The sequence below is a fragment of the Meleagris gallopavo genome, chromosome 7 (assembly GCF_905368555.1).
Source record: "Meleagris gallopavo chromosome 7, MGAL_WU_HG_1.1, whole genome shotgun sequence".
NCBI lineage: Eukaryota > Metazoa > Chordata > Aves > Galliformes > Phasianidae > Meleagris > Meleagris gallopavo.
The window spans coordinates 26,839,716-26,864,480 of NC_139410.1; the positions used below are offsets into that span (position 1 = coordinate 26,839,716).

The following is a 24,765-nucleotide window of genomic DNA, read 5'->3' on the forward strand; positions in this document are numbered from 1 at the left end:
GCAGTACTTTGCTTTGATGGAACATGCTTTGTAAGGATGTGAGGGACACAAATAAGATAATATTACATCTTCTCCCATTGAGAGGATTTTTGTTCACTTCTTTTTCAAAGTAAGGACAACGTGCTCAGTCATCTTCACACCAGGTATTCTACGCAGATTGTAAGTATCCTCCTTCAGAGTAACAGTCCTAACTGCAAGAGAACTGACTGAGTAATTAATAGTTTGCCACCTTCTGTCACCTTTCTTCTGACAGCCTTTGTCCTTTTAAAAACAAGAATTTATTGCAGCTTCTCTTTAATACATGCTATAATCACTGTTTAAATCTTGCTTTGCTGTTTCTGTGAAGCTGCTTGTAAATATTTAGTTGAAATGTGTTCGCTTCCACACCATCAGCCTTATTTTGAATCTGAGCTCAAGAGGTGGGGAGAATACCAAGAAGTCCAGGCCAAGCCTTAAAAGCATTCTAAATCACTGAAGTCACTATTTAGTCTAACTTTTCTTTTTCAAAGCTGGAGTGCCAGTTGGCATTTTCCCTAGTATGTGTTGTCTTCATACCTTTTTATTGCTCACTTAACAGTAACTAAAATAATCTCAGGACTGCAACACAGCACAACATACGGACAGAGCTCTAATTTAAAGTCTGTTCATTCAACTATGGATAAAAACTTAGAAGTGCTGGACTTGATACCTGTGTCCCGAATGGCCAGCACCATGAAGCACAGTAATTTTTTCTAGGAAAAAATAAACAACCCTATGCTGCAGAAAAAGAAGTCTTAATTTCAGGTCTTTTTGCTGCTGTTACATTTCCAAAGATGCTTTCCCTGAAAAACCATCAGTCATGAAATACAATACTTGAGTGCTGCTAAGTGTGCAAGAGCCACAGAAAAGTAGCAATGACACGACCTCTCCCTAACTTGAAACCCTCCCTGATCCATATTCTTGACACTGAGATCTAGAAAGTCCTACCAAGGAGAACAGATTTGAATCCAACTCCTGCAGGAGCTGAACTGCATGACCCACTCCAAACTCTGCATTCACATCTGACAGATGTTCAACACCTCAACCACTACGGAATTTCCGAGTTACTCAGACTGTCTATTCCAGCACTTTGCTAGCCATACATGTTTGCCAGCTTCAAATAATTTCCAATTTCTATCTTCTCTGTTAACCGAAACCTGTTAATGCTTCTGTTTCACAGCATCAGGGTGTTTTGTGTTTATATTCCAATATTAAGTTCCTCTTAAGGAAAATACAACATAAAACAGAACTGTAGAGCAGAACAGAATGCTGATGGTTCCTTTCCTGTCCTCATACAGACTCTCCATTTATTTTTCTTTCAAGTACAGTTCTCAAAACTGAAAACTTAGTCTTCTAATGGCAAGTAGAAAAGGACTACTACATGTATTTTACAGGATCTACTATATACTACAAATCCCATGTGGTGGTGGCTGCATTTCTTTATTCTTTGAACAGCATGATCCTGACCTATCATTTTCAACTCCACATGTTCCTGTACAGCTGCTCTGTAGCTTGCTCTTCCCTAGCATTTACCTGCAGAGCTTCTCACCCATGTATATTACCACCCCTTTAGGGAAGGAAATTTAATAATCAGCCTCCTGCCTCCAAGTTCCTCTTTAAAGAAAAAAACAACCAACAAACTTCTAAGAGCTTACTTAGTCAAGGCAGAAGACTTTATCATTTAAGGACGGTTTAAATTCCCACTTCTTAATTATTGGATTATACTGAATCCAAACCCAGTCTGGCTCAAGAAGCAATGCAGCTAAAAAAGAAGTTCTGCCCATCCATTTCTTTGATGTTGACACTAGTGTTTGCTCACCTTGATAGTAAACTAGAAAAAGGAATTAATTTCTGAAAAGGTCAAAATCAAGGTAAAAAAACTACAAAATTAATTTTATACATGTTATAATTAAATCAAAGTTATCTTAGATTTATCACATCTGCAACTGACTTCAAGTGCATCTCTCAGTGTTGCCCTTACTACTTTTAAAAAACACACAATCTCATCAAGTGTAGTTTATCATTTAATAGAAAAAACATTGCCAAAAGCACAACAGTTTCATCAAGAGTTATCAAACGCTGTGCTAAGAATAAACTTTGCAGTTAAAGAGTATAAAATTAGGTCATCAGTTTTAAAAAGGAATTTATAACTATTTGAAGTTGCACACATCAAGGGAAGCAGCACCATGACTTGAGGAACAAATCCCATTCATAATTAAAACAAATAGGAGCTCCATTTACACAAAAAATACAAATACTATCAGTACCATACTAATACACCTCAGAAAAATTTTAATTATCTGAGCAAGCACATCCTAATTTGTTTCCTCACACTTGCTGTTTCATAATGCTATTTTGCAGAGTTCTTTGTAACCTAGCTATATTGGCATCCAATGCTGCTAAGCCATTCTTAAAGTCCTCTTCATCTCGAGAAGTAAATGTTGAGAAAGAAGATACACTCCATTCAGATTTCCCTGATACATCATCAAAAGAAATAAAACTGACATCACCTCCTTCACCGCCTTTTTTCTGAGATCTCTCTTTCTGAAATAGCATTGGAACGTGAGGCTGAAGTTGCCCTGGTTTGTCTGGGAAGTCTTTTGCAGCTCCACTCAAAGTGTCTTTCGGCCTCATTTGGACTTTGTCTCCCGACTTCACTTTATCCCCTGTAATTTCAAGTGTGTTTTCCATAGCCTTTTTCATGCTGTACCCAGCACTAAATGTATCCAGAATAGTTGGATCCTTTGACACTTCACTTCTATTCTGTTGCACGGAGTTTGAGAGCTCACAGCTGTAGTCCAACATCTTACAAGCTCCTCTCAAAAGAGGTAGAGCATTAGTTCTCTCAGAGACAAGCTGTTTTTTAGAAGCACTGCTAGTCAATGGAATATAAACAGTCTCATCCAACTTGTTTTGTTCATCTATTAAAGTCCCAGAATCACTAGCTGTTTCTGCATCTTGCCTCAGTAAGGTTGGTAATACTCTGGATGCTGATGCCCGTTCTTCTGAGAATATATTGTTTATTTTAGTTCCCTCATCAGCAAACTTTTCATAGGCTTGATTTAGCATTTGTAACTCTCCATCTTTATTTGAGAACTGAAGCTCAGCATCTATGAAAACATGATCCATTTCTAACTTTTTAAGGTAAGTCATTACTGAAGTATTCCCAGGACATGGATCAGGCTGCATCTGTTTCTCGTGGTTATCCAAGAGAGACTTCGAGAGACCTTTTTCAGATGTGGGTCTACTGTTGTCTGCTGTGAGGTCTGACAGAAGCTTGGCCATACTGCCCTGCAAGGTTCTGTTAAGAGAAAATATCAGATCAACTATAGTTTTGGCAAATTTTTCAAGAACTTGTAAATATAAAAAAAAAAAAAAAAAAACACATTAGATTTATCTGACTACAGCAAAGTTGCAGTTCTCTTTCTATATAGAGTATCATAAAATAATAACAGAGATGTGAACCGATCTAAATTTCTTCCAATTCATTCTTCAGCTCAGAAAAACGTGTCTTGTGCATCTCACTGACATTACTCAAAGTTTTTCCAAGTCATTTCTCCCACTGTTTCTTAAGAAAAAATAAAAGAATCAATTATTCTCACTTTCTAGTACAAAAAAATAAACATGTAATGCTTTTATATGGGTGTGTGTGTGTGTGTGTGTGTGTGTGTGTGTGGGTGCACATTATACAGCATATATATATAAACACATAATAAGACATTGTTATACTACCATCTGGTGGTCAGTATTTAATAACCACAGAAAGGCATAATAATCTGAACTTCTACTAAGGAATCTGAAATGATGAATAAAAACATCCTGTCATTCCAATTAGCATCAACTCTTGCCAAGACAGAAAACTTGTTCAGCCTCTCTGCATGTTATGTCCAAGACAATTTTCTGTATGCACTCCTTCGTGTGTGGAAAGCTCTGTGAACCTCCAAGCTTGTCACCAGATTTATAGAACACAGTGATAAAATAAAGTGCACAGCAGTAGCTCAAAAAAAAAAATAAATCTGAGTAACAACAGCCTTATTTCAGTGATAGAAATTCTCCCACTCTCACTGATAATTAAAATCTGGGCATAATCCAATCCAAGGGCATGCAAAATTAAGTAAGTGACTGCTCCATCTCACAGAAAGAGTTTGCTCTGAAGACAGATCTTTTTGCAAATTCTTCTAATTAAAGACTTTTCTGAACCAGCATAAGGCAGCATAAAGGAAAAGAACAATCCCTCCTTCATTCATGTCAAAAGTTAGTTTCCTAATTCTAAAGCTGCTTGGGAAATATCAGTTAGTACTCAGATCCATGCATTCCCCATGCAGCTCCTTACAGGCAGCCTGCAACAGGTGTTAAGACTTCACCCAAGTTACTTCAGGTAGCCTTTTACTTTAAAATGGAACTAATGTCATGGAGCACGACAGATCTGTTTTAATAGAATTATAGCACTACAATAGCAAAAGTATGGACAAAGAGAGGTTTCAGCCTACGTGACCTCCTACCATGAAGATACTGGTGTAGGACTAAAGATAACAATAATTTGAAGTACGGAAAATTAAAATGCCAAGAAGCAAAAATAACACTTCACCATCAGTACCTGGTTAACTCACGCAGTCTGTTAACTTCTGCATCACGCTGACGTAACGTTATGCCCAAAATCTTATTTTCCTTCTCAGAAGCTTCCAGCTTAAACTGAAGGCTCTTCACATTTGCTAGTGCCTCCTCCACTTCTAAAAAGCCAAGAAGAATTTAGCTAATTACCCAAGTTTAAAAATGCTAAGAGTAAACAAATCTAAAACACGTACCAATCTTGACCTTGGTGGAATGAATATCATATTGTTGTTTGCTTTCAAGCAGTTCCTTTTCTTTCTCTTGAATATCTTTTGCAAGATGCTTATTTTCTTCCTTTTGACTTTCTATTATTTTCAGTAGCTCTTCATTTTTCGCCTGCAGTGACTCAAGGCCTTTCAGTGATTCTTTCAGCTGAGTGTGGAGCATCACATTCAAGGACTGCAAAGAAGCCACTAACAGAAGTAAACATACAACTTTAAGCGTGTTGTGTGCTACAGTTTGGATTTCTACATTGAATTACCTTTCTTAAAGAATCTTGGTAACCTGACTACAGCTCACAGATAAAATAAGGAGTCTTTTGAGGAAGAGAGATAAAACATAAACTTCCTTCTTAGTTTTTCTAGTTATCTGTCATCCCCATTGCAGGACAGACACAAAGAAAAATAATCTGCTCTGGAGCTGAAACTCCGAGTTTCAGCATCCACGGAGCACAAGTAAAACAACCCATGCAAACATAGTCACACAATTAGATCCTCAGCACTTAGCTCAGTTGCCACTAAAGGCCAGAATACATATTGTTGCTATTAATCATATCTATGTATGTCTGTATTAATTTAAACAAATTCTTAACAAAAATTCCCCAACAACCATCATTCTCTACTAGTACTTTACATTCATAGTTGCAGCTCTGTCCAGATGTCTTCTCATTCCTCTCTTGTTCCCTGAGTTGCTGGTTTAAGATTCTTAGTTTCCTAAAAGTGAATTGTGAAAAATAGCGTATTCAGAAAGTTCAGAATAAATTCAAAACCAATGTACTTTAAATTAACTAAGTGTATAATATCACAGAACATTTTACAAATATGAAGAAGCTTTATTTAATTTTATTTAATTTTATTTTTTTGGTTGAATTTCAATCTTCCTTCAATATCAAATACTGTTAATACTGTAGTCTTCAGACAGAACGACATGCCAACACCACCTAAACAAAGCCTCAATCTTGATGTAACTGATGTACTAAAATATTTTCTTTCAGCATCTATGCATCAATTAACATAATACAGCCTTATCAGCATGTTTTGTAACATATTAATACTACAACAGACAAAATAGAAAGGGGCACAACAATTACACCACAACAATGCTAGAACGTGCAATTTAGAACAGACCAAAGATCTTTTAGGCATTTTTTGCAGTAAATAAAGTTACTAACCTACGCAGCTGGGCATTTTCACTTCTGAGAGGCTGTAAAGCTAAAGCTATCTCAGTCTGTATGTTTGTACTTCCCACTACAGCTGGCAGCAATGATATGCAGTCTTCTATTTCATTCATTAACCTTAACATTTCTGAATCATCTGCAAGAGGTGGGGGGAAAAAGAAACACCTGTAATAGAACGGTCAAAGTGATGCCATAGTATCTCATTTTCTTCTAAATCAAACTTCAAAAAAAAAAAAAGAATTCAAAACTGACCAACTACATTTATTTATTTAAAACTTTAGAACTTGACTATGAAAGCTATGCTTCAGGATCTTGATACACCACCACCCAACGCCTCTCAGACCAACCCTGGTAGGATTGCTGTTGTATAACCTGTCCACTCTGCTCCCTTTGACAGGGGAAAACATCCTATACGAAATGAGAACTGTTTCTATCCCTGCTGTTATAATGTTACAATAACCCAAAATGTAACCTCATACTTCCCCACAGAGAAGCAGGAAGTGATTGAAGTTGTGGAACACCACTCCAAGACAACATACATTCCAGAAACTGAAGCACATGCTCACGTAGTGCAACTCTTACATTATTTTATATAATCACTATAATGCACAATGCAAATGTTTTTACCTTGGTCTGTTATCAGTGCTCGGAGTTCTCCCAAAAGACATTTTACCATCTTTACTTTATGGGCTGCTTTATCTGCACTTTCTTGTCTAGGTTTTAGACCTTTCTTCACACAGCTTTGCTGGCTGTTTGCATCTCTTGCTGAGGCCACATCAAGCACATTCAATTCACCTTCGCTGACCGCATCCTCACTGTGTTCTTCAGAAGCATCCTCATCATTACTTGAGACGTTACTTGCTGTCAGACAACGACAGAGCTTCTGTTCAGTCCTGCCATTTGCCATTTCACGTGTTTGTAACAGGGTCAGGTGAGCTTTTATGCACCTTATCAAGTCTGCTTCTTTACTCTGTTGCTCCTGCCTTGGGGTCATCTCTCTGCCAGAAGACAACGGGGTGAATGAAGGCACTGCAGAGTTACTTGATGCACCTGGTGCTACATAACGCATCACTCCAGGAAGAGAACTGGCAGCCTGCATTTGTGCAGGAGTGGGAGCAGCAGAAACCATGGGGAAAACCACGGTTTCTCCCATCTGTGGCACACATTCATTGCCACTGTCTATGGGAACACCCTGCATAAAGAAGATTCATTTTAAACAGAAAATTAACATGATTTACATTTGATCTTAAACATTTCTGATAATATTAAAGCAGTTTATTCTCTGTTGTGTAAGAAAAAAAACTCAGCAGCTGTTGCTTTTTCTTTTTTTCTAACTATTCATCCTTTGAAACCAAATCAGAACAGAGAAAAAATAAAAAGAACACAATTATGTCTCAATATTTTAAACTGATGTATTTCTAAAAAGTCAAGGATAGCACTAATTACACATGGACTGCCTACAGGTGGAAGATAACTCTACGGCCTTCCAGTTCCAAAGTGCAAGCCCATTACCACATTTCCCAAGGTGGATGCTGGTACTCTCCATTAGTTTTATTTTATGCCCTGAAATACACACAGATTTTAAAATGTGGCTCTAAGATACTACTCAGTATCTGAAGACATAATTAATTAGATCCTAAGTAGGGGAAAAGCTGCATGTGAGATATAATTTCTTTAATGAGGAGTTGGTCAGAAATTCTTATGTACATTACTGATAAAATAATTCTGAACAGTAATGAGTAATTTCCTACATCTTTCATGCTTCCTGTCCATTATAGAATTCCCCATAAAGAAAAAGCCATTTGAAACACCTCCCATTTTACTCTTTGGTATCCATGTATATAACATTTTGAACTGCAGTAATTTTTCATCACCTTTTATCAGTATAGGTTGAAATATGCTGAGATTTTTCATAATGAAGGAATTACATAAACTCAATAAAATCCTTAGAAATCAGTGTATAAATAAATAAATAGTGCTATTTTAAAATGCTCATTAATAATCTAAATCAAACCTTTACTTACGGCCTGAGCAGATAAGGGATGAGCTGCATGCTGCAGGGACAGGTCTGCTGTGGAGACACATAATTGGTAATTAAAATCCATAACATTTTGATATCCTAAAAGAAAACAATGCTGTCACAGATTAGGGCAACCTGGGGCAAAACTTGGAGTACAACAGCAATTCCTACATTGATAATCCCACTAACCGTGATCTGAGGTAGGAAACGAAGTCACAGTAGGAATTTCATTATTGCTCTGTGATGGTTGGCCAGTTATCAGAGCCATCTGGGTTGGCACATGCTCACACAATTTCTCACGTATGACAGGAGGCTGCTGGCTGCAAGGCACATGAGTTGGTCGAACCAGCTGGTGCTGTACTGCACTGGGAAGCTCTTTCTCAGTAGATGGTGTGGTAGATGAAAGATTTTTCTTAGCTGATATTGGCACTAAAGAAAGAGAACTTCAGCTGAGTGCTTTGTTCTGTCTCCTGAATCTACACAATAAAGCAGCTCAATATTGCTTGAGAAAAAAGGAAGCCTGAGGAAATCTGCTTACCAATTTCTTTTCGGATGTGGGGAGCAGTAATGCTTTTCTTCAATCCTTTCTTCTTCAGAGTATTTGCTTTGGTTAGGAAAGGTTTGGAAGTAATTTTAACAGATGTTGTTTTCCCTGGTTGTTTATGGATAGTCTCCTTTCCCACTGTATTCAAAACAAAAGCTGGTCAACAAAACAAATCACAAAAGCCCTACAAAAACTAAAAACGTAACTTAAATTCTCAATAGTTACAACCTGTAGCTTCATTTTCTAGGATATTCTTCAGTAAAGCTGCACAGCGGTCAAGTCCATTATGAATAGTATTAACCTGCATACAGAATACCTCAGTCAGAAAATGAGCATCACTGCTTTCTTTCAATAAAACAGAGCCCTTTCAGAGGGAGCTGTTCCCCACTCTGCTATCTTAAAAATAATAAAAAATTGATCATAGGTAAAAACGTTTAGTTTCCAATGTATCACTTTGCAATCACATGAAAATTTACAAACAGAATTTCTGCAGAAAGCTTAAATTGCATTGTTGCATGTGTGCCCATTCGTTTGATTTTATTTGTTGGTAACTGCACGTACGTTTGTTTTAATTGTTTCCACTTACAGTTAAACTATTACCTACAGTACATTTTTAAGTTTGGAAATACTCGATTCAGCACTACACATAAAGCACTGCTGCAGCATTGCTTTCATACAACTTACTTTTTATGTCACAAAGCATAACTAATGTGGTTACACTTCTGGCAGTACAAACAGCATAGGTGTGTTCACACAACACATTCTATGCCCTAATAAGTTGTCAGAGCCAAACTTACTGCTGAGACAATTTGCAAGCATCCACAGTGTTCTGTATAAATACTCAGTGGCTCTGAGGGAGTTTCTTCTAGACTACGTCCAGCAGTATCTAAGTTAGCATGTTTTTCCTTCAATTGTTGCAGGGTAGATTTAGGTTGGATATAAGGAAAAAGTCTTTTGCAGTGGGGGCGGTGAGGCACTGGAGCAGGTTGCCTGGTGTTTTGGTTGATGCCTCGTCCCTGGAGACTTCCAAGGTGAGGCTGGATCGGGCCCTGGGCAACCTGATGTAGCTGTGGTGTCCCTGTTCACCGCAGGACAGTTGGACTGGATGGCCCTGAGTGGGGACTTCTGAGAATTCCAGCTCTAAGGGTTCTGTGATTCTATTGCAGCCTCCATTCTCTCTAGATAACAGATGTGACTGCGTTAAGAAGCCAGGGAAATTACCTGATCGTCAGAATCAGTGGAATAGAGACAGTATGCATCCTCCACATCAGCATGACATCCTTTTCTTAAGCCAGGCCTAAAAAAAGGTCAAATTCACTGTTCATACTACTTCAAAAAATAATTCCAAAGCTACTTGTTCAGCAGCCGCGACTCGAGCCTTACTGTTTCCTTCCGTTGCTTTGCTTTGCTGCTCCCGTCAGCCTTCCAGAAGACAGCGCCTGCTGGTGACAGAAACACAGGAACACCCTCTCACTTTCGCGTTATGCACCGTTTTCACCCACTGCTTTCAGGGGGGATGGAAAGCTCCTCATTGAGACGCAGCCAGCGGAGGTGAGGCTGCAGGACCGCAGCCTAACTCCGCTCCCAGCGAGCCCCCCACCGCCCCCGGAGGCTCAGCCGGCCCCCAGCGCCGCGCCGCAGCCCGCCGCCCCGCACGCACCTTGCAGGGCCGCGCCGCGCCCGCCCTTCCCATGGCCATGGCTGCCCCGAGCCGCGCCGCCGCCGCCGCCGCCGCGGGGGAGGAGCCACGGCCCCCACGCGCCAATCCGCCGCCCGCCCGGCTGCCGGCCGTTGGGATGGGGGCGGGGCTGCCGTTAACCCCCGCCCCTCCCGGCACTTCACCGGGATTGGTGGAGGATGGGAACCAATCGGAGGAGAGATCAGGACACGGGGGTTCCGCTCTGCTCTGCACGCGCGTGGTGCGACGCGTGCCTCGGCTCGTGCCCGGTCCGGTCGTAGCGCGATGTCTGCTCCTCTAGGGAGCTCGGAGCTGCGGGTCCCGCGGGGCGGAGGCTCTGCACCCACAAAACACGGCGAAAAAGGGGTCTGCGGGTGTGTATCCCGCCCTGAGGGAACAGCGTGGTAAGGGACGGGTCGTAAATCTGCCCGCAATCCGCGTCCCGCGAGCCTTCGGGGCACCGAAGTAAGTGGGCCGGTAGCAAGGAACCGCCTGCAGGCCAGAAACACCTGTCCTGTGCTCTTAGCTGGTGCAAAGCCTCCTTAGAAATCTGAGGAAAGATTAGAAGGGCTCCAAAAGACACTTAACAAGAAACGTTGGTGTTTTTTCTTGGGGTGGTTTCTCACTGAATGCGAGCAGTGAAGGGCGTTACAGACAACCGCGGGGCAGCAATGGCAGTGAATGCGTTGCTGAGAGCGCACTGCTGGAACTGAGCATTTCGTTGCTCAGCGTTGCAAGAAGTGCCTCAGTCACAATAGAAGCGCTGTGAGAGAAAGCAAGAGCCTAGTAGAGAATTGTATAGTTTGGTATAAATGCGATGAGAAGTTCAAGCAGGATGTTATTGAGACTGTAATTGTACGATTTCAAAGCAGGTTTTAGAACAACCAACCAAGCGAGTCTTCCATCAGTGTTAATCGGGGATGCTTTCATTTCATCGTACTGCTTCAAAGCTGCCATACAGAAGAGCCGTAGGCTGCGCGTTCCGCAGAAGCACTCATCGCGTTTTGGTTGCGATGCCTTGGGAACGAGCAGCAGCCCAAGCAGAGCGCGTGTCGCGCCGGGCTCGAGCTCGGGTGCATGGCTCGTGCCGGCCGCCAGGTGGCGCCACGAGAGCAGGGAATGGCGGCATTTCACAGACTCCCTATCGAAACGTGGATTTACAGGCGTGTTCGAATGCTTTATTAGTGAAAGAATATGCATGAACATAGTAATCAGAGGACCTTCCTGAGATGTGAATTAACCAGTTTACACCTAATCACAGCAGCTCAGCAACTCTGTTCTCTCCCATCGTTAATAGAGAAATCACAAGCCCGCTTTCTTTTCTCTGTGGTGTGGCCAAGAGAACCCAGGTAGCAAAGCATTTAGTGCTGGGAGGAATATTTAGGTCCCTTCCTGATTCCATAATGAAATGTTACCTGTCCAGCAAATACTGTCACATTGCTTACATAGTACTTTGATGTAGCTGGGTAAAGTCTGCTATCTTCTTCCCATACAGACTATCAATGGCCATTATGTCCAAAACCACTAGCTGCCAGTTGGTTTCCTTAGTCAGGGAAACATGAACTGAAAACATATGGTACCTTATTTCTCTCATTCTTGGTTTTCTTTGATTGCCTGAATATGAGGTAATGGTGAAAAGACACTGACTTGTTTCCTGTGACACAAGTTTGCTGTAGTCCTTTAACTATACAAAATCAGCATGGATAAGAACTAGCAACACAGAGCCAGGATATTTCTAGTCATGTGCTGAGTGATGCTGGAAGCAAAGGAACTCTAATAGGTTTCTCCTTACAGCTAAGGCAGGGCACTGCAGAAACATCTTTAGCAAGTCATTAGGTGAGGCTACAACTTGTGTCAGTGATTCTCCACCTGCCTTTCCCAGTGTTTAATCTGTTGTGAACTGTCTGGAAACCAGAAAGATGAGTAACCTGCTACACATTTAAAAAAAAAAGTTTCCTTCTGACAAGAAGCAGTGCTTGGATTAGTCAATGATACTATCAAAACTCCTCATTACTAAGTCTCCTATTTCAACACCAACATTAGCTCAAAAATCACAACACAACATCTTCATCCAAATCAGTGTAAAGTATAAACAAATTTACCACTCTGATTTGATTACACACCAGTGCTAAAAACTCCAGCCAATTCAGTAAAAAATGTCCAATATTAATTATACTTGCAAATAAGTCTTCTGGGAAATAAACACTTTATGTAATCCTAAATTAGACCCAAATACTTGAACTGGACTTGACTGGCATTTTGTTTTATTTTCAAGTGCACTGTGCTGATAAGGAGCTGGATATATAGGAAGCATTGGTGATATTAGGTTGAATGGATGCCTGAAGCACACAGGTGAGTGCAGTTAAGAAATATTATAGCAAAAGTGTTTCATGAGGAAAATGTGGAAAGATGGAAGCAAATAGTGATTTTAAAAGTTATAAAAAGCATAGGTAAAATTAACAGTGTGTGTGCAGGAAACGATGCCTTCTGAACATCTGGAAGGATGTTAATTTCATAGACGTGTGGCCTAAGTATAATTTTAAACCTGTTAGACATTTATGCATAGTATTTCTTTGGTTACAGTGGTCTGGCTTCAGTGAGCAATCAGAGTATGAAAACTATCATTCTTCAGGCCCAAAGGAAGCACAGCTGAAGAAATAATCTACTTTCAACTACATAGAAACAGGTAATTCAATAGTATTCATATACCTACTATATTTATATTAACTGCATTGAGTATGGACATAAAGGTGAAGGAAGATTATCTAAACTGAAAAAGTAGTTATTGGAAAAATAATGACGAGTAATAAATATAATTGAAAGCCTATAGATGTAAATTGATAATCCCTCATATATGTGACCCAGCAGTAGGGAACATATTTCCTGCTCTTTGATGATGGACCTTTACTATCTGTGGTGTGATATTTTCCATTCTGGCCAAAGCATCTCTTCTTGGTGTCTGGTTTACTGGAGGAATCACCGTAGGTCACAAGAGATGTAAAATAATTAAGACCTATGGCATCAACCTTAAGAAGTTAAAATAAAGAAGGAAAGCTGAGGTCTCTCCTTTCGCTCTCACGCTGGATCTGTGGTGCCTTTGCCTTTCCTGGTAAAAGTTAGAATAACCTTCATTTGAAGAAGTCCATCATTTCCATAGGGTATTCTATCTGCCACAGCCTGGTGGCCTGAACTACCCTGGTCTTCCCAGAGGCCAAGACCACCTTTCTCAGCTTAACCTGGAGCCCCTTCCTAGGGATGCCATAGCATGTTGGCCTCCTGATCCACCCAAACCTTGCCCTACTTGGCCACTGTCTCTCTTCACCCCAGCCTGAAGACTGACTTCTTAGCTTTACCTTAGACCTTCCTGGTGTGTTGTGTTTCACAACGTTTCAGTAACTCCCACCAAGTCTTCAAGCTGATCTTTCCTGAAATATGTTGCCCAAAACTGGACAAAACACATCAGCAAAGACCTCACCAATCTTGAAAACAGCAGAGGGGTTATATCAGTTGGCTATAAACAATACCACTGTTTATACTTCCCAGCACAGTGTTTTTAACTGTTGTTGAACTTGTGTTTCACAGTAGTCCTCAAAACATTTCCTGCAACATGATGAGCTGTTCAGTTATTCATTGAGTTGTATGAACTGCTCTTGATTCCTGACTCACTGTAAAAACTTGAATGCTCCCTATCTGAATAGGGGTCATTTCTCCACAAGATTAGCCAAATACGTTAAAATATATTAAGAGAGTTTTTAATCTAGGTTTTACCTTCTAGGTCTGTGGGTTAGAATCTATACCCTTTTATTTGCCCACATATAGCTGATTCTACCCACTTCTCATGTAAAGTACTATTACAATCAGAAAGATTAACACAGTGAAAGGACAATACAGGAGCATAACAACAAAGAGACCAGCACAAATAGGAGACTATTTCACAAGAAAACAAAAGAAAAGTAAAGGTGCTCACCTGCCTCCAAAGAGCTAGGCTTGCAGGAAAGACTCCACAAGGGAGGGGTTTCCAATCAGAAATCCTCCCCTAGTGGCAGTCAACCCTTAAATGAGGTCTAAGAAGGGTGCAGCCAGGCTCCTCCCCTTCCAGTTGCACACATCAATTGCCTTCACCTGTGCTCCCAGGGCTGACCAGGTCCTTTCCCCAGCTGCTCAATCAGTGGTTCAGGCTGTGACTCAACTTATGGTACAAGTACTTTCCCTTTCTTCTATTCATCAGCAAAAAAATAACACAGACATTTCAATTTTCATTTGAGTCAGTGTTAGCACTTATTACGATAGCTAAGTTTCATCAGAAGACTTTGTAAGTCTTCTGAAGTATACTGCATATGGTATACTGCTTGGATATTCCAGTGTAGAGTTGTTGCTGCAGTGGATTGGCTTCAGAAAATGTCACCATACTTTATTTTCTCCCTTTTGTTCTCTTAGTTTCTAGAGCTATTACTTATCCATAGCTTCATTTCCACCTTTGTTCTCAGACCAGCGGAGATGACCTTCAAGGATCTCTTCCTACTCAAAGAGTTCTAGGATTCTATGATTCTTTAACATGACAGGTAGAAATATATTGACAGAGATAGAAACTAAACTAGAGATCTAACAAAGAAGTGATGTAGTCAGTAATAATGTACTAATATGAGAAAGGGAAATACTGTACATTTTTGCAATTATTATATGAGAGAAAAGCTCAAAAACTTTTGCATCAGAATGTTATCATTCCCATAGCCTTCCTTTAGGTTTAAGGGAGACCGATGCCTTAGATGTATCCTAAATAACTTCCAGCAGAAGCTAACAATGCTTCCTTACATAACTTCAGTCTACAAATTAGGTAGAAATGGCTATTTTATTTCTGTATACAATTTTTTCTCCTTTCCTTGTGCTTTCATTTGAAATCCCATTTTGACATATTTTTGAAGGCCAGAAAGTGTAAGGGAGGTAGCCTGCTGCTTATGGAAATCAAACAATGTAAATATACAAGAAACTCTTTATCCTCATAGATGTCAGAAGCTAAATAACGTTGCTAAATAGCCATTCACCAAACTATCCTGGTTATATGACCTGCAGTGGAAATGTTAAGTCACAGCTTGAAGCAGTGATTGAGCACCTGGTGGGAAGGCAGGGCCAACCCAGAGAAGCTCAGGTGCAAGCAATGCACTGATTGACCAGAAGGGGTGGAGCCAGGATTCACTCCTTCCCAGACCTCATTTAAGGGTTGGCAGTGGAGATGAGGGTGTCTTGCTGGATGTCTCTTTGCTCCTTAAGCCTTCTGAAGGTAGGTAGGTTCTTTTCTTCATTTCTGTGGCTGTTGTCTTTAAGCAGGTCTTCAGTTGTTGTAGCTTGGGATCTTGCTACTCTGCTGTTATTGCTGTGCTTTCCATCTGGTTGCACAAACTTAGCTAGCTGAAATCTGTATAAAGCTGGTTGCAGGCTTGCTGAGTTCTCATGTTCAGATAAGCATTCATGTATTTCACTGTTTCGAGCTGTGATTAGCCTTCGCGTATTCCAGAGAGATTTGTTACTAACTAATCAATGCTAATAATATTACTTTCCTATTGATGTCAGAGTAGGGTTTTGTACTTGAATATGCTGGGAAGAGAATGGGCATCTTAATTACTAAGGGTTGGATTATGCTGCCTTGGAGGAAAACCTGTGGGAGGAACAAAAAAGTTAAATTCTGCTGAGTTGTTCCTGTTGGAGGTTCCTTGGAGTTCTCTATTGGAAGGGAGGGATGTTACATTAACAGGATCTAACACTTGTAAACCATGAGCAGGGGGACTTTATTCTCAACTTGGTGGTGACACAGGACCTTAGTATCAATTAAAGCCAGAAAATTAGATTTGTTGTCTTTGTTGGCTTCACATGGTACCTGGGAAATGAGCAGCTATTGCTGGACTTCCACACATTCCTTTAGGATTCTCAGAAACCGTTTAAGTGTCTTCTGAAAACACTCCCCTTAGCTGCATATACAAATTCATTTATATCTATATGCATATCATTATTTTTCAGCTTATTATTGTCTAAATTGATCTTAACAGGCAGGTAACTTTAAATTTTAAATGTGCTGCAATAAGGTGGAATATGATGGCAAAAACATCATTTTTCATTCTGTTTTTCCTTTAAGGCATTTTGTGATACAGCGTTATACCTGGGTGAAAGAAAGAAAAAAAAAAAACAACAATCTGTAAGTATTGGCCAAACTATTATGGAAGCTTAATAGCATTTATTCCAATGTTGAGAGGATGCAAGTGCAATTGAATATGGGTGATTCAGTGAGTAATTTTGTTTCTTTTCTGTGGGTTACTGAGAGCAGAAACAAAGCTCAGCTGCTTATGGATAATGAATTAATCTGAGAAGGTGCAAACAGATGCATATTCCTTGAGAATATTCAATTAAAAAGTTTTACCGGGGGTTGATCAAATCATGTGATTTTTATTATTAATCTTTCTCTCTTATTCATTATGAGAGTTTATTGTTATGTAGAATAGCTTGTGGACCTTATTTAATAGGAACCTTATATAGAAACATGAGATCTTGATTTATGATAGCACAGTAGTGTTGACATGAACAAAAGCTTAACAGCAGTGAGTGTGCAAAGGAATTGTCTCTTAGAGAGTGTGCTGTTGCATGGTAGCCACTGCTAATGGAAGTAAGCAGACAGCAAGTTTCTGTGGACATGAAAGCATGCTGCTGGCATTAGGAAGACTGCTTAGCATTCCTTCCTCCTCTAGTCTGCTCCTACTTGTCTTCCATCTTTAATCCATGTGCTGGTAAGGTGAGCTGATCACTCTGTCGCACAGCTCTGGAAACATTTGATGTAAAACACAAGCAGGGGGGACAATATCAAGAAGGTTGTCAGGAGCTGATGGACAGACGTTTAGTGGATGAGCTGTGGATAAAATGAGAATATGCTTCTTCATGCCAGTTTTGTTCGCCCACCTTGTATCCACAGCTGCTCGCTGCCTTTAAGTTTCCCCCATCTCCTGCTCTTTGTGGAGCTCGCTCCTGTCTGTATTTCTCCCTCACAGAGTTTCTCCCATGATTTCTCCAGATTAAGTGCAAGCATGAATAATTTCTTCAGTGTGGCACTTCAGTCATGTATCTTAAGGGTGATTGTGATGTACATCCAAGCTGCTGTTGACTGGGTTTTATAGCAATCAGATTCATGATTAGTAATTTAATAACAAAAAAATTGCCAGCAGAACTTCTACTCCACCAGAAAATAGCCTGTTTTAAATGCTGCTGAGCAAATAATCTTCCTGAGACCAGTGTCTTGACTTCAGACATCTAGTGTGAGCAAGAAAGTACATGAAAGCAGTGCTCAGAGCGTGGCTCAGACAGTGAGGAATGTGGAGCATGCAAACTAACTGAGGCTGTGCTGTGACACAGCCCAGCAACTGGGATTTTCTGGGGTACATCCCCAGGGCTTCAGCAGGTTAGATGTGCTGCTGCAGTTACCCTAGAGGGGCTTGTTGCTTGATGGATAGCAAAAGCACTTCTCATGTATGTCTAAGCCTTTGTGTAAGCTTTGTGCTGTCCAAGAGTGCAATCAGTGCCCTGAGGAAGGGTTTGTGTGCTGCCTTGTGTGGAATCCTTGCTGCATTGAGCATCTTGAGACCACGTGCAAAGTACACATGCTGAGCCAGTGATCTCGCACAGGCAGCTGTCTTCACGCAATTCCAGAGAGGAGGTTAAACAGGGGTAAGATTGATGCAGGAAAGATGGCAACACAGCTATATTTTCTTCACTAGAATCGTTAGAGATTTTTCTCCTCTCCTTGCTGTGGTTTTGGTAAAGTCAATTTGCCTATTTTTATCATGATTTCTTGTGTTTTAACTGAGAAAACTGGAATTTAGTGACGGGGGAATCTTTAAGCACAACAGGAGAGTCTTGTAAGTCTTTTGCTGCCAGTAGATTGAGGGAAGCACAAGCTTTGAGAATCTAATCTGCTGTAGGAAAAGTTTTTCAGCTGCTTCTTTTCTGTCCCACTCAGAAATTTGAAAATAAGTGAGCAAGGTAAATTTCTCTTCTGCTCTTTGGCTCCTCTGTGGGACTGGACCAAGAGGTTTGGGCAGCCTGCACTGCTAAACCTTTAAGCTGAGCACATCTCTCCCATGCATGGGCTGTGTAACAAAGGCTATTGGCAAGCATTGGATTCCTTAAGTCTTCTCCTGTTGTGCACCTTTATCAGTCCCCAGCCTACCAACTGAAAACTGCCAGTTGGATAATCTTCTGTTTTCAGATTTGTTTGTTTGTGGTATTACATATTGCAGAGCAGTGTGTAATGGAAGGTGGTGATGCTGTGTATAGCTGTGTTATTGTTTATATCCATCTACATACCTTTCTATGATCACATATACATCTATATCTCTATTTTTACATGGTTTTAGCTAATCACGCTGCAAAATATCTTAAGTATTTTGCTTTGGCTCTTAATTCCTTTCAATTCCTTCAAACCTTCGCCATATAACTTGAGCTCTGATGCTGCTGTGTCAGTATACTGTAAAGTGGAAAGCCTAATTTAAATAGAATCCATACCTAAAATCAGAAGTAAGATTAAAGATGTGTTTGACTTGTAGGCATTATCAGGCTCTAGGAAAAGATGTGCATTTCTCTTGTGAAGAGAAACTGGGAACCTAGAGTGTGAAGATGAAAGCAGCTGAGAAAGTAGGAGGTGAATGAAGAAAAGATGTGGGGAAAGTATGAGAGGGTCAGATGGCTTACTAGGAAGGCAAAAAGGGATCAAAGGGTAGGAAGCCAAGTACTAGAAGAAAGAACATAATTTTCAGCATCTAGGGAGAATACTAGAATGGAGGAGTTTTAATGGTGCACAGTTGGAAACTAAAAGGAACTAAATTAAAAAAATGATAGTAAAACAACTTGTGGAGGAAACAGCAGAGAAGAACAAAGAAAAGTGGTTGCTAAATGGAGAATTGTATTGTCATTTGTATTAAGGCAGTGACAGTGAAAGCGTGAAAACAATAATAGCTTTGACTTCAGCTGTTCTGTGAGAGGTGCTGGAAGTCCTTTCACAGTGGTGCAAGAAGAATATGCTGTTCAATATTGTGTTCAACTGAAGCTCTTCAGAAAGTTGGCTGAAACAATTAGCACAGCTGTTTGGTTTAAGGTTCTTTGCTGCTCTGCTGGACCTCTTGTCTAAAATGCAATACTTGAGCATGTTTCTTTCAAACAACTTAGTCACAATAAAAAAATACACAAGCAACTGCTGATAAAAGTGATCCTGCTTTTAAAGGACTCAGCTTAGTAGCAGAGCTCAGCTCATGATCTCAAGGTGATCGGGCAGGAATTGGAGAGAATTGGTGATTTTTTACTAGCTTTTTCTTTGTGTCAATTTTTGTTGCAGTCTTACTCTGTAGTTAGTGAAGGGATTTGGGCTCTTCACATGGGATCCTACAGTGGAGTGTGTAATTTCCTGACTTTCTTGGACATTTATGCTGAATGTGATAAGTAAAATCACTTTCCACACAAGTTTTCTTATTCTGTATTTATCATTTTAATAATAACTTCTGCAGGTATTTCTGCATTCTTTACTGTGTGACATTTATCTGTGATTTTTTTCTCTTGTTTTGTCTCAACAAATGTCAAGGTTTCTATTACCTGTTCTATGTTTGGTCCAAGCCAAGAACATGACAGAACAAACTGTGCTTCTCCCTCTAATTTCTGTAATGAAAATAGGAAATCCAAAAAAAGATGCATAGGCACAATGGTTTCACTGCAGATAAAAGAGGGTACCAAGAGAATTTTTTTTTAAAATTCTCTGTTCACTAAATCAACATTACTTTAGAACCAGCATGCTTTCAATGGGCTGAACAACAGCATTAATAATTGCAGTTTTAGTGTCATTAATGTGAATGGCAGCAGACCTCCAGTTAACCCCTCTTCCTCCCACCCAGTGTTTTGTCTACTAATGGGGGAAATAGGTAAGGGATGATGTATTAGTGGAGAGTTACTGAAATCAGCCTCAGTCCCCAGATATTTAAAAATTGGATGGAATAAACTGTCTGGCATGCAGTCTGCAGGAAGGCCTCAGAGGCAGCGTGAAAAAAGTCAGTGTTAATGTTAAATTTTCAAAGCGTATCCTTCAGTACTTCCACTTTCTTCTAATGGTGTGACTCAACTTTGAACATAGCCCTGTGCAATGGAATGTCAGCAGTATGTGCTTCAGGGGAGACCTAGAGATACCTAAAAGGAAACTGATTAAGGTGGAGAACGCTGATGGAGAATCGTGCATCCTGCAAGGGAGATGGAAATAATAGCCTTTCTGCTTTTACTGTTAAAAATCCTCATGCTATTTCAATGGTAAACATGGGCAGTAAAGTGGGAGGACTTGTATGCCCAGGAGGTGATACATCCCACCAGAGACTACTCTAGCAATTTATAACTGGTGAGCATTTCAACAGAGAACTTTGCCTAGTGAAGAGCTTGTTAATTTTCTCCTTTTGACCCCTTTATGTGCTTGACTCTGCTAACCATTTGTTTCACTCAAATGTAGGCGTCTACTGTATAGATGCATGCATGCACAAGAACTTTGAAATAGATTAAACAGCATTAGGAAAAAGGATGTGGAAGTTTGTCATATGTTATGGTGGGTTACTGTGTGCTGTAGGAAGCTCTTCTAAAATGTAGAGGTATGCATGTGCCAGCTGAGCATAGCAGAGCCAAGGTTCCTGGCTCCCTTCTGCCCTAGCTGGAGAGTGTTAGTGAGGGTTTCCCTGGAAGATTTCAGGAGGGGGTTGGTAGAATTTACTTTATGTAGGGAGTTCCTTGAGGTTTCAGAGAGTGCTGGTCAACTCCACCTTGGCACTCAGTGTTTCTTCACTTACAATCATCTGGCTTTTCTGGCAGTCACATGGAAGTGCTCTATAGGCCCATTGCTTACAGGCATCCCTTTGGTGCTGTCACTTTGTGATCAGGGCTTAAGTCTGCAACCTTGTTCACTGGCTCTGCATACCTTCTGTGACAGCTAGTACATAGGATGTGTGTTGTCAGCTCCCTGCTTTAGAATACAACAATCTTTGTAGTTATGCCCTTTTTACCTTTTCAGCCAGCAATCTGGAACTGAGAACCATGTAAGCAAAGATGTTGGGTTTCTTCCATTGTCCTTCTGAAGTTTAGGTTTCCCTAGTTTCCTGCATTTTGCTCAGTATAGTTCTTTCTTGCCTATTTTCCACGTGGGAGTTCTGCAGCTAAGGCAGGACTTTCTTTCCTTCCCCAGCAGGGTAGAGCAAGATGTTATTAAGGAAATGTTCTGCAGTCATTCCATTTGCAAGGTGTTAATGTTTACCCTTCTGTTAATTATAAAATTTAAATCTCATCCACTTTGGACAATGATTTGAGGAGTTCTACATTTGCCCTCAAGGAATGTTGTTCAGTAGCTGCTCAGGCTTTGGAGAATGGGACTTCATAGAAAACAGGGAGATATTGGCATAGAGGTAAACTGCGATGGCCTGAAGGTATGGAGGTTTGTGCACTTGAAACAATGTCTGTTTTTTTTTTTCCCCAATTACACCTGATGAACTAGTAGAAGATGCTCTTTGTCTTTACAGATCTTCCCTTGGTGTTTGGTGGTGGTGGGGTTGTTGGTGTGGCTTTTTTTGTTAGCTTGTTTTGTGATAGCAATGTGAGTCAAGTTGTAGGATCTTTGCCTTTTATCCTATTTGGTTCTGCTCATTATCTTTGTGTTATAGCCTGTTGCTAGTTCACCTTTAACCTGCTGTTGGTGAAATGTCCAGTGAGTTGGAAAAATACACTGAGTGGTTTTAGTAAGAGTTCAATTTTGTCTGCTCTGTTCCCTGTAACCAAATGTAGAGCAAGGGCTGGAACAGCTGCAAGGTCTAAGGCACAAGGAGCATTAAGGTAATGGAAAAGCACTTCAGCATTACTCTTTCATTTTTTTCCCTTCATTTAAATACAGGATAACTGAAATTGAAAGAAGATGCATGAAAAGAAGGATTTTTTGTTTCCTCCTTGTGTTTTAATGTTTTCCTTTTACTGGGATTAAATGGCTGTTGTTAATTCAGTTGGTGGTTAAACATCTGAAATTTCATGGCTAATTTAACACAATAATCCTTGCTAAAAAAACAAGTGCACCTGAGTCCTAAGTATCTCTGATAGTTTAGAAGTAACAGGTTTTTGAAGTATTTCCAAACTTTGCCAAGTCTTTCATACACAAAAAAACCCAATGTATTGGTTGGTGGATGCTTTTCACTTCAGTGTGGTCTGAAACACACAGCTTTTCTTTTTATTTTGCTTTTTACCTTCTTCAGTGATGTAATTCCTTCTTCATCTGAAATGAAAAACCCATGTGGAGGAAAAAATATAATTGTCTATGCTCATTAATACCCTGATTCTAATTATACCCAGGGCAGGATAATTATAGCTTGAACTCCAGGCTGGCTGTACAGGTCCCATTGAATTTTAAAGTATGTTTCTGACAAATGGTTTTAATTAGATTCAAGTGATGAAGCTGCTGTTTTGTGGATCTAATCTTCACAGGCTATTTATCTGAGATGGTTTGTTTTTAAAAAAAAAAAAAATTTGAACTTCAAAATAAGTCTTTATCCCTGGAAAAAGTTGCTTGGAGAGCAGTCAGTGGTGTACTTTAAATATGCAGTAATGGTGTTTCATATTGTGTTCTGAAAAGCTTGGAAGGGATATTTAACTTGTGTGCTCTTTTACTAGCTCTGAAGTCTTAGGCTAATGATTCACATTCATATATTTTAAACTAATGCAGATTTATGGGACTTCAAACACAATGAGCCATATGCTTGCTTGAGCAGCAGAGCATGGCGTGAATAAGACGATTGAAACACACTTGCCAAAGTGCCTGATGTGTGCTTTCTTGCACAAAAGAAAAAAAGATCTGTATGTTAAAATACTGTCACAATTTCAGGTTCTTAAAGGCTGCAGAGCACAGCTATCTAATCCTTAGCTCACTGAAACTGGTGAGGATTTTTCTCTTGATGTTAAAACAAGAAGTACAGCCTTATGTGAAATAAGGAGTGAAGAGCATGTTAAAACAAATCAGCCACAGAACTTGATCCCGTGTAATTAAAATTAGCAGAAAATGAAAGTTATCTCTTTTCTTCCTGTAAAGAAATATTTTGGAGAAAGAATAAAAGGGCGATTAACTCTAAAGTTACATACTTAAAAAAAAAAAAAAAAGAAATGTGGAGATGTGGGAGCATCCTGCACTCTGTGCGTTTCGGTGCCCCTGCCTGAGCTGCTGCCCACCAGGTGCTGCCAGGTCTGTGAGGCTCGGAGGGACCAAAAGAGGAAGTCAGCTTCAAACTGCCTCCCAGCAGGAACTTTGCAGTAAAAGCTGAGCAGCTGCATTTTCCTTCTCCATCACTGTAACACTGCAGAAAAGGTGAAGGAGAGACTTTTTTTTTTTTAGATTACAAATCTCTACGTGCAGAGGGACAAAGCCTCTGAGGAGAGCGATTTAGCAATTTGGTGCTGAAGCAACTCCCCTCTCGTCTGCTGCTCAATAGCAATCTATTTTTAGGTGGTTTGGATAAAGACAGAGGCTGAACATAATTTTGCCAGAGGATCAGAGGTTTTTTTTTTTTTTGAAGACTTCTATAAGCACAGCAGCAAGGAGCATTTGTTTGTTCCTGGGCTGAGAAATAAGGTGTTCTGGTACAGGGAGCTATGTGTTATTCAGCAAGCTGCTTTCCCATGCACGTAGAGTTCAGCTCTGTGAATCCCCTCATGAATCACCTTCTTGTTTGCTTTCTACTCTCCCTGATTAATTCTCTGGGATTCTTGGTGCTCATGTTTGCAGTGGGAGGCTGTTCAGAATGCAGAATACCTCGCTGCATACTCATTGCCTCTCTTATTTTCTACCTCTTTCATACCCTATGCCTCCAGAAAAAGAGAGTGATCAGCAGCAGAAAGTTTTGCTCATGTTTGTTTTTTTCAGATGGATGCAGCTCTCCATCTAATGCTCATCTATGACTACAGCTAGAATTAACACTTAGAGAAAACTTGATTTAAAACAGAAAAAGTATCTTATTTAATTGGACCTTTTTTCCACTTCCTTGCTAGGGAACACAGTCATTTGGTTACATCACTCTGAAAACATGATTTTTTTGATTAGTTGAATTATTTGTAATGACTTGAAGCGCATCACTTGTAATAAGAAATAATGAACATTTCAGTAGAGGGAGCAATAGCACCATGTCTGCTCTGTTTCTCTCAGTGTTACAGTTTTATGTAGCAGATATATAGAAAAACAATTATCTGGACGGAATAACGTGGACTCTTCTGTTGTAGTTTTTCTAATGATTCATGTCAATTATTAAAATAATACTTTTATAACAAGCAGAAAGTTTTGCTTAGGAATCTGTCTTAAAATACAGCTGGACAAGCTGTGCAGTAATACAGTTCATGCCTGCAAGAGATTTCTTCTTTTAAGTGAAACCTTAAGAATTATGCTGTTATTAAGAGCTTTACAATATAATTAGCCTATT

General features: G+C 40.0%; 1 protein-coding gene across 5 annotated transcripts; it reads right to left on the reverse strand.

Annotated features, from left to right (window-relative positions):
- Positions 1-2,029: 2,029 nt before the first annotated feature.
- CCDC14 (coiled-coil domain containing 14) lies at positions 2,030-10,395 on the reverse strand. Of its 5 annotated transcripts, none has more exons than XM_085228222.1 (13): positions 10,250-10,395; positions 9,973-10,031; positions 9,811-9,886; positions 8,818-8,890; positions 8,584-8,727; positions 8,235-8,474; positions 8,050-8,093; positions 6,653-7,217; positions 6,020-6,161; positions 5,482-5,561; positions 4,824-5,042; positions 4,616-4,748; positions 2,030-3,319 (listed from the first exon to the last, which is right to left on the reverse strand). In XM_085228222.1, exons 1-13 carry the CDS (start codon positions 10,286-10,288, stop codon positions 2,347-2,349), a joined length of 2,787 nt encoding a protein of 928 aa, XP_085084348.1. In that variant the 5' UTR covers positions 10,289-10,395; the 3' UTR covers positions 2,030-2,346. The 5 variants fall into 5 exon arrangements, with proteins under 5 accessions (XP_085084348.1, XP_085084347.1, XP_085084344.1 ...); XM_085228221.1 differs by having other exon boundaries at positions 8,050-8,096; XM_085228218.1 differs by having other exon boundaries at positions 8,050-8,144.
- Between the last annotated feature and the right edge of the window lie 14,370 nt (positions 10,396-24,765).